The 9,331-nt window shown below is 35.6% G+C and overlaps 1 protein-coding gene across 1 annotated transcript in view; it reads left to right on the top strand.

The window, feature by feature from the left end:
* The window catches only part of OMA1 (OMA1 zinc metallopeptidase), a 105,778-nt gene extending 96,810 nt beyond the window's left edge, over positions 1-8,968 (top strand). The window contains exon 8 of the mRNA XM_006879735.1: positions 8,756-8,968. Within this exon, the coding sequence (XP_006879797.1) occupies positions 8,756-8,968 (213 nt within the window). The remainder of the gene's footprint in view (positions 1-8,755) is intronic.
* The last annotated feature ends 363 nt before the right edge of the window (positions 8,969-9,331 follow it).

Raw genomic sequence — 9,331 nt, 5'->3', positions numbered from 1 at the left:
AGTATCCCAGAATCTTTGAAGATGAATTTATATAATGTTTAGTTTGTTGTGTAGATTTATTTCAATTGTAATTAACATGATACTTGTCTTAGAAAACCACAGACCAAGTAAGGGATTAAAGAAAATAGACAAAATAAAAAATAAGATTTAGCTGTCATAGAAATAAAATGATGGGAAAAAATATATTGAAGGACATGGGAAGGATCTTGTGTGAAAAACAATGTATTCAAACTTTGTCAATAAATCAGTATAAATTTTTTTTTTAAAATCAGTATAAAATTTTTAATAAATCAGGGAAAGAATAATGGTCATATAACTTGGATGAAGACAGTTGCCCAAGAAACCAGACTCACTGTTATTGAGTCAATTCTGACAAATAGAAACCCCATAGGACAGAGTATGGGCTTTGAGGGTATAAATCTTCATAAGACTATTGTACTTTATCTGTAGATAATGCCTACAGAGCAGCTGGTGGGTTCAAACAGCTGACCTTAAAGTTAGCATCCCAGTGCTTAAATTATAGCACTACCAGTACTCCTACAAATATGGATACATTAATATAAAGATATTGTGGCTCAATTTTCAGAATACAGTTCATTAACCTTAACATAACTTAGATGGCTGGCCACATGAAAATTCAGTCTATACATATAAGAGAAATCTATAAATAATAAAATGTCTTAAAAATCAGTAAATACTTTAAAAAATTTATCAGTTTAAATGTCTAAATTAGTAAGAAAAAGAAAATAAGAAATATAACAAGTTTCCCATATAGAGAAAATACAAATGGTGAGTAAAATGAGGAGACTTTGGCTCATGTACTTTGGCTATATTTCTAGGAGGGGCTAGTCTTTGGAGAAGGACATGATGCTGGCATGGGTGGAGGGTCAGCAAAGCAGAGGAAGACCCTCACCAGGTAGATTGACACAGTGACTGCTGCAGTGGGCTCTTTGTGTCAGGAAGTGTAAGGATGACACAGGATAGAACAGGGTTCAGATCTCTTGTTCATAAAGTTGCTGTGAGTAGTACTCAATTCTGTGGCACCTAAAAACAACAACCTAACAAAATGAAAATAGGTGATTCTTTGAGTATTATGTGCCATCGAGTTGGAACCAACCAATAGCTGAACCTCCAGCAGGCTTTCAGGGGCATTTAATTGCATGAGAGGAGATTGCCTAGCCTTCTCCCACAGAACAGCTGGTGAATTTGAACCATGGGCCTTTTGGATTGTAGCACAGCTTCTTACCACTAGGCCACCAAAGCTTCTTCAGTAGAAGTAAGCAAAATGAAACTAGTTGATTCTTTGGGAAATTTAATCAAATTGATCATCATTGGCTTAGTTAACTAGACAGAAAATTAAAATGTAAATAGACTCAAGAGAACTGCACTAACTAAAAAGAAAACCACAATACTTGGGAGGATGTTATTTCTAATTCACCCATTAGCACATTGCTGTGGAGTCGGAACTATCTGGCTAATACTCTAAAAGGTTTTCAGAGGCAATAAATTGCACAAGAGGAGACTGCCCATATTTCTTCCTCAGGTTCTAATTAGATAGTCTTAAAGGGACACTGATGGCACGTTGGCTAGGCACTCTGATGGTGTTTCGAAACACAGCCAAGGATTTCTTGGGGGTAAAACTTGCTGTTCTGCTTTCGTAAAGATTATAACCAAGAAAACTTTGAAGGTAGAATTAACTGGATAATACCCCCAAACAGCCATAACAGTAGCTCAAATCAGAATCAGAAGTAATTAAAGCATGTAGATGTGTGAATTGCTTAAGTGGATGTAGCCAGAGTAAAATGAAACTTCTTAAAATTATTTTGGAAAGAAGATGTAAATAAATCAAACAAATGAAAATAAAACAAGCAAGCAAACAAACAAAAAACAACACAATACACCCACTACTGGAAGTTATAACAAATTAGCCAAGAAATGGGCACTCACACCTGATGGGGTTTTTCTCTGGAGAATTTCTTCAAAAGTTCAATGAACATTTGGTCAGTTGAAAATTAATTCAAAATATAGAAAGGGACATTGTTAATTATTAATTCATTATACAATCCTAACTTATTTTGCCTTCACAGTTTGTTAAGAGCACTAGCTTTAAAGGAATTTATTGACTGGGTTATTATACAGTAAATAAATAAAAACATGTTAACAACAATTATTCACTATGAGCAAGTACACTATGCTCGGATTCCTGGGTAACATAGCAAAAGGAATATAGGGGAGGAAATGTTTCTTTCCTTTCCCTCTGAATCTTGAACTGCCTCAACAGTACATTAGAAATCCATCTGCTTGCTTTTCCCTTTCACCACTACTACTACCCTAGTAAAAGCATCATCCTTTCTTCCCTCGATTACCGCATTTGTATTTCATATTTTAAGGGACCTCTGGGACCCTACCATAAGGATGTCTGTCATTTAGGACTATACAAAGATTTTTGACTGTATGGGTCAAAACAAATTATGGTTTATATTAAGAAGAATGGGAAGTCCAGAACACTTAATTGTGCTCATATAAAACCTATACCTTCACCAAGAAGCTGTTGTCTACACAAAACAAGGGAATACTGCATGGTTTAAAAATCAAGGAAATTGTGCATCAGAGCTACATCCTTTCTGCATATATATTTAGTCTGTTGACAGAGTAGGTTGTTTTGAGAAGCAGGATTTATGAAGAGGAATGTGGTATCGGGATAAGAGGAAAACTTAGAAACAACTTGTGTTATGAAGATGGCATGACCTTGCTTGCTGAAACCGAAGAGAGCTTCAAACAGTTGATGGAAAAGAACAAGTACTACAGACTTCAGTGTAGATTACATCCAAACATTAAGAACATACAGTTCCTAATCACGGGCCATTAGGCTGCACCATGATTAGGCAGAGAAGATTGATGTTAGTAATGATTTCATCTTACCTGAATCCACAGTCAGCCTTTGTATACCCAGCAGTCAAGAAATCAAAAGATATCTTACATTGGGGAAATGTGCTATTAAAGAACTTCCCAAGGTGCTGAGGAACAGCAATGTTAGTTTAAAGATAAGGTGCATCAGATTCAATCTTAGTCGTTTCAGTTACTTGCAAGTTGAACAGTGAATAAGGAGTCAATGTCGTTGAGTTGTGGTGTTTGAAAAGAGTGACGAATATGCCACAAGTTTCCAAAAGAACAAGTAATTATATCTGGGAGAAATTGCAACCAGAGGGCTCTGAAAGGCAAAGATGATGAAATTTTGTCTCACATATTTTTTTGCATGTTGTTAGGAAGGGCCAGTCCTTGGAAAAAGACATCATACTTGGAAAAGTCAGTGAAGGAGAGAAAGCTAGTCAAGATGGAGCAACACAGTGATTGTAGCAACAGGCTGAAGGATGATGGGCTTAGGGAGGATTAGGATGGCACAGGATAGGGCAGGGTTCAGATCCATTCAACAGGGAGGCTGTGAGTTAAAGTGGACTCAGCACCTAACAGCAACAGCTGGTGGCCTAGTGGGTAAGGAATCGCACTTCCAAACCCAAGACGAGCAGTTCAAATCCTTTCTTTAAAAACATAAACATTACTCATCATTTTCATAGAGTAGCCAGAGTAATCATTTTAAGGTCATTCCCTTTCTAGTTATTTCTTATCTAAGACTAAATTTCCAAACTCCTTAGTATGATAATCTTCAATCATATAATTTGGCTACCTCCTATTGCCAAGGCTTCCTTGGTTCCAGCTAATCACGCTATCTCTCAGTCTTTCATACTGAGTTTGGTGGGTTTTTTCCTCCTTGCAGATTCTGTACTTTTTCGTTACTCTGTTTGTAGCAGTCTTCATTCCCTTCTGGACATAAACATCACCTCCCTGAAGTTGCCTTCTCTGATCTTCTAAAATCACATAGCCTTTATTTCAGGCACTCATTCTCTACCACAATTTATGGTTCTGTTTCTTCATGTGCTTCACTAAAGCATCTCATTTGCTGTCTGTCTACTCACCTAGAATGTAAAGACTTTGTTCATTGCTATATTTCTAAAGATATAACAGTTTCTGATATACTTTGTGTATATTTTTAAAATAATTGCATGGCGTGTAATAGGAGAAACAAGAAATAATGGGATAAAATTAGAAGAATTGGTCAATGGGGCTTGATAACAAATCCAGACAAACTCTTAAAAAAACTTAGCAAACAAAAAATTGGTGAGTTTTAGTTGGGGGTCTTGGATTCAAATTCTCACTCAGGTTCTTAACTTTGAGGAGTTTACCTAATCCAGTCATCACCTCTTCACCTGAAAAGTTAAGACAGTGATTTCTCTTGGGAGTCTCTGAGTGGTACAAATGATCTATGCCATTGGGTGCTAAAGGAGAGTTAGCAGTTTAAGATCCCTCAGAGATGCCTCAGAAGGAAGTCTTACTGCTCTACTTCGGAAGCATTAGGTGTTGAAAGCTCTGTGGATCATAGTTCTACTCTTTTGCACCATAGGACAGTTCATGGGACACCATGAATCAAGATCAAGCTGATGGCAGTTGGGAAGTGCCATTTTGGTATTTCTTGTATATTTATATCCAACTCTACAGCAAACAAAAACACAGGACTAAAATAAACTTTCCCCTCACTCTCTTCTCTAGTTCCTTTTGTTCTTTCCTTCTTTTTCTTATAAAACATTTTAATGATAAGAATTATTTTCTGGACTCAGTGTTTCAAAAGTGCTTCACACCACAGTGCCACTTTAGATAACATATAAATTATCTGCGAGATGATGAGAACGGCTGAGGATAGGGTAAGGTTCAGAACAGTTGTTCATGGGGTCGCTATGAGTCTTAGTCAACTGGACAGCACCTGACAACAACAGCAGCACAACAGCTGGCTGGCTAATTGCAGATTTAACCCCAGGTCTTCCTTGAGATTATCAGGACCGTGTTTTCATGTTATTAGAGTGCATACCTGCCTTCTATTAGACGGTAAACTCTTGAAAGTGTTTTTCCTATGACATTTATCATAATGATTTATTCATAACTATTCTATAAATATTTGTTTAAAATTCAGCATGCATTTATTAAGTACCTATTACATGCAGTGCACGAAGTTAACATACAAAGAAAAGTAAAAGGAAATGGAAAGTCATTCCAGCTGTATAAAAAACTAATGTTGCTTATTTTTGTTCTGCCAAAAATATATTCAATAAGATAGGCTTAAATTTATAAAAATAAGAAGATGTTGGCTTAAGTGTAACAAAATATGCAAAGGGAAACAATAAAGTAGAAAAAATATTTTATCAAGATATCTAGTAAAAGCTTACTATGCAAAATAGGTGAAGCTTTCCTAGAAATGTATATGGCTTATAACAGGACTCCTTTTGATATATAATTGAAAGAGAATTCACAAATGAAGAAATATTGATAGAAACGCATTATGAAGTAGGTATGCAGTTTTTCTGACAATTAAAGAAACATAGCTCAAACATCTTTAAAGTGCATTTGTACAGTAAAAGACCAATTTAAGAAATATATGGGACAAAAATATTAACAGCCAGTGCTTCAAGTGACTTGTTCTCAGGTCTGTTGTCTTATAAAGTGGAATTTATAAAATGTGAATGTACTTCAGTAGTAACTGGAACAAGAACATTACAGTCACCTGTCAAAGCCCTAATAGAAGTTTAATCTCCTTAAAAAGACAAGGACAACATGCGAAGGGCATAACAACCGTATCTTTTGACCAGCAGTCAGATACAGTGGTGCCCTGTCAACAGATGTGACTTTTTGAACTTGTGTCATTCTGCATTGTCTTGGCAGTAATCCAGTCTCCTGCATCACTCTAGAAAGGATTCTTTTTTCCTTTTTTTTTTTTTTTTAAAATTTCCAATAATTGTTTCTTTTTCAAATGTTTCTTTTTTCTTTTTTAATTATTAATGATTTTTTACTACAACATATATGTGTTTTTTAAAGCATGTTCTTTCGATTTAATTTTCCCCCATTCACTCATTGTTGCACATTTTCCTCCCTGCTCACCCCTCCCGCCTAGTTTGATTTTCTCTTTGAAGGAAAAAAACCAACAACAAAAACTTTAGAGTCTTCTGTTCCAGGCCTTTATCCTGTAATTTTCCTGTTCCAGTATTTTCCGTGGTACTCACATTTTACAAATTCGATTCTGTCCCAGTTTTGTTTTATCAGCCATGAGTGAACTTTGACCCTTCTTTAATAATGAAAGTCACTGCTGTCAAGTTGGTTTGAACTCATAGTGACCCTCCCTCAGGTTTCTGAGGCTGTAAGTCACAATGGGAAGAAAGCGTCCATCTTTTCCCCTCTAAGCCACTGGTGGATTCTAATCCCTGGAAATATGCAGCCTTTGGGTGATAGCCACACAACTCACTAAAGACCCCACCGCCAGAGCTTTCCTACGTTAACAACAAAAGTGTTTCTAATCCTAGCTCTTTGATTTCAAGATGTTTTTTTATCTTCTGCTAAAATTCCTCATTTGTATATTTTACCTAATTATTTCTAAGGAGTTGTTTGAGCTTTGATATTTTGTAGTTGTCTAGATAAAAAGGCTAACATCTTGTATTCTGATTATGTAAACTGGGAAAGCCATCTTAGGTAGTAAATAGCCTATTTTAATGTGATAAAAATTGCACATCTGTTTTAATCCTTTCATTAGATCATTTGGTTTGAGAGGATGGACTTCAAGTAAAACCAAATAAGATTGAAAATTAAGATATTTTAGGGAGCTCTGGTGGCCTAGTGGCAAGAAGCTGCACTGCAATCCCAGAGGTACAGAGTTTGAATCCACCAGGTGCTCTGCTGGAGAAGGAGGAGCAATCTCCTCCTGTACCAGTCAGATCCGATTTGACAGTACACACACACACACAAAATAATAAAGTTTTTTAAAAAAAAAAGGATTTAAAAAAATTAAGATTTTTTAAAAAAATTGTAAACAAAGATTCACATAGCAACTTACAATAACCAAATAAAACAAAGCTTAGAAACAATTAAAATACCTAGTAAGATGGAAATGCCAGCTTAATTGCATGAGGTAGTGATCATGACTGCTTGCTCACTAGTGTGTACCTAGCTGGGCTAGATGTCTCCAAATTGGGTGAAGTTAAAGGAGAGGGAAGAATGACTGCTCTCCAACATTCTTTAAAACTGTTCTTAAAGTATCAGACTCTGTCTTGCTCTCAATTTCCCAACTTGCCAGAAGCACCTATTTCCAAATTTCTTAAATTTGGGTATTTCTTGCCCTATTTATGCACCTGTTTTCAGTCACTGGGTATGCATCTGAGAGCTGGACAGTGAATAAGGATGACAAAAGAATAATTGATGCGCTTGTATTGTTGTTTTGGAGAATCCTGAAAACCCTATGGAATTCCAAAAGAACAGATATATCTTGGGAAAAGTGCAGCTAGAATTTCCTTGGAGACAAGGATGGCAACTCTTTGTCTAACAAACTTTGAGCCTGTTGCTAGGACTGGCTATTCTTTGGAAAGGGGCATCTTGCTTGCAAAGGTGGAGAATCCGTGAAAGAGGAAGACCTTCAACCAGTTGGATCAACAAAGTGGCTGTAACAATGAATCCAAGTGTACCAGAGATAATGAGGATGGTACAGAAAAGTACAGAGTTTAGGTCTTGTTGTTCATAGTGACGCTATGAGTCATACTTGACTGAAAAATACCTAACAAGAACAACAACAAACTTATTTTTGCATTGTTGGGTATTGTCGTGTTGAAACTGGCCCATAGCTGATCCTCCAGTGGGTTTTCATAGGCAGTAAATTGTATGGGATGAAATTGTTCATCTTTATATCCTGTGGAGCATCTTGTGGATTTGAATGATGAACCTTTGCGTACAGGAGAAAGATGGGCAATCTCCTACTGTGTGATTACTGCCTCAGAAAACCCACTGGAGGATCAGCTATGGGTCAATCGATTCCAACTTGATGGCACACAACAATAACCTTTGCATAGGGAGGACAGGTCTGTACCTGTCAGGACCAGAGCTCACCATTGATGTAGTGTGCTGATAGTACTGCTTTCTAACTTTTTAGTTCTAGGCATTATCTATTTATTTTCCACTGCAGAGGATGAGAACTAAGCTCTCCTTTATTACTGTCACACCTTTGTGTACACACTATTTATATCCAGCTCTTTCTTTTCCCAATAAAGTTAAATTGTGATTTCAGTTAGATCAAGATTCATTGTTTTCAAACCTGTGAACACCAGTCACAGCTGAACCATGTAATCCACTGGTACTGCTTTTGCTTTCCATGTAGCATTTTCTTTTTCCTAGGCTTAAAAATTGTGATTTTGATTTGTTTACTCTTACAGGTTATTAGCATCAGTTTTATTTCATACCATCTAAGTTAATAATGCTTGTTTTCTTTCATTGAGTTGAGAGATTTATATCCTATTGGATTTCTTTTTATGAAAAAAAAATCTTAAAGAGTCTGTAGATCTTTTCTAAACTGAATGATTTCTGTGTTCTCAGATCGTGCTCAAGTTTGAAACCATAGTAATATTTCTAAGAAGATGGGTTTATCCCCTGCAGTGTATTTGGGCAGTCATTGCAAACATAGTTGTTGTTTTAAAAATATATGTGAGCAAATAATGAAAATGCAACTGTTTGTCGTGAATTAGTCTATGATTCTCTTCTTTGTGCTGTTATTAAAGTATCTGTTCTTTAAAAACAGAAGATATTTTTGTACACGATTGTTTACCAAAAGCAAAATCGTTTAAGAAATTACTTAAACAATCGTAACACATTTACAATTGTATTTTTTTAATAGGCTCTTCAAATTAGAGAGAACTGTAATTGCCCACCCCTTTCTGGACCAGACCCTCGAGTACAATTCAGACTCAATATGAAGCATTTTCTTGAAGAATCCGAGAAGGAAGACCTAAATGTCACTGTGAAGAAACAGAAAGCAGATACACGTCTCGTTCAAAAGCAGAAGCAGATACCATTGACATACATAGTTGAGAAAAGAACTGGCAGTTGAATGAAAGTTTGTGAGACATACGTTGTGTGAAGATGCAATAATCCTATTGCATTTTTCTTTTTAAAATAAAAAAGTCAGGCTCAAATAATGTATATTATAGGCATTATCTTAATTGTTTTACTACATATTTTTCATGAAGTATTGATGTATTTTAAAATCTCTTCAATGAGGAAAATGTCACAGAATAAATTTATATTCTACCTTTTTTTAAGAAATTAAAAGTAGTATGTATTTTCAATTAGTTTGTTGTGATTCATCTATGAATAGTATAATTAAGCTGAAAAAGATATTTAATTTGAAATGTAAACTTGTAATTATAAATTTTAAAATGTATTTTATTTTTATAAATCTTTGTTTTTGGTT

This window comes from Elephantulus edwardii, unplaced genomic scaffold (genome assembly GCF_000299155.1).
Source record: "Elephantulus edwardii isolate Elephantulus edwardi_28Jun2011 unplaced genomic scaffold, EleEdw1.0 scaffold00005, whole genome shotgun sequence".
NCBI classification, from domain to species: domain Eukaryota; kingdom Metazoa; phylum Chordata; class Mammalia; order Macroscelidea; family Macroscelididae; genus Elephantulus; species Elephantulus edwardii.
Note: the sequence above shows the minus strand (reverse complement) of the source record. Positions and strands in the feature narration are given on the sequence as shown.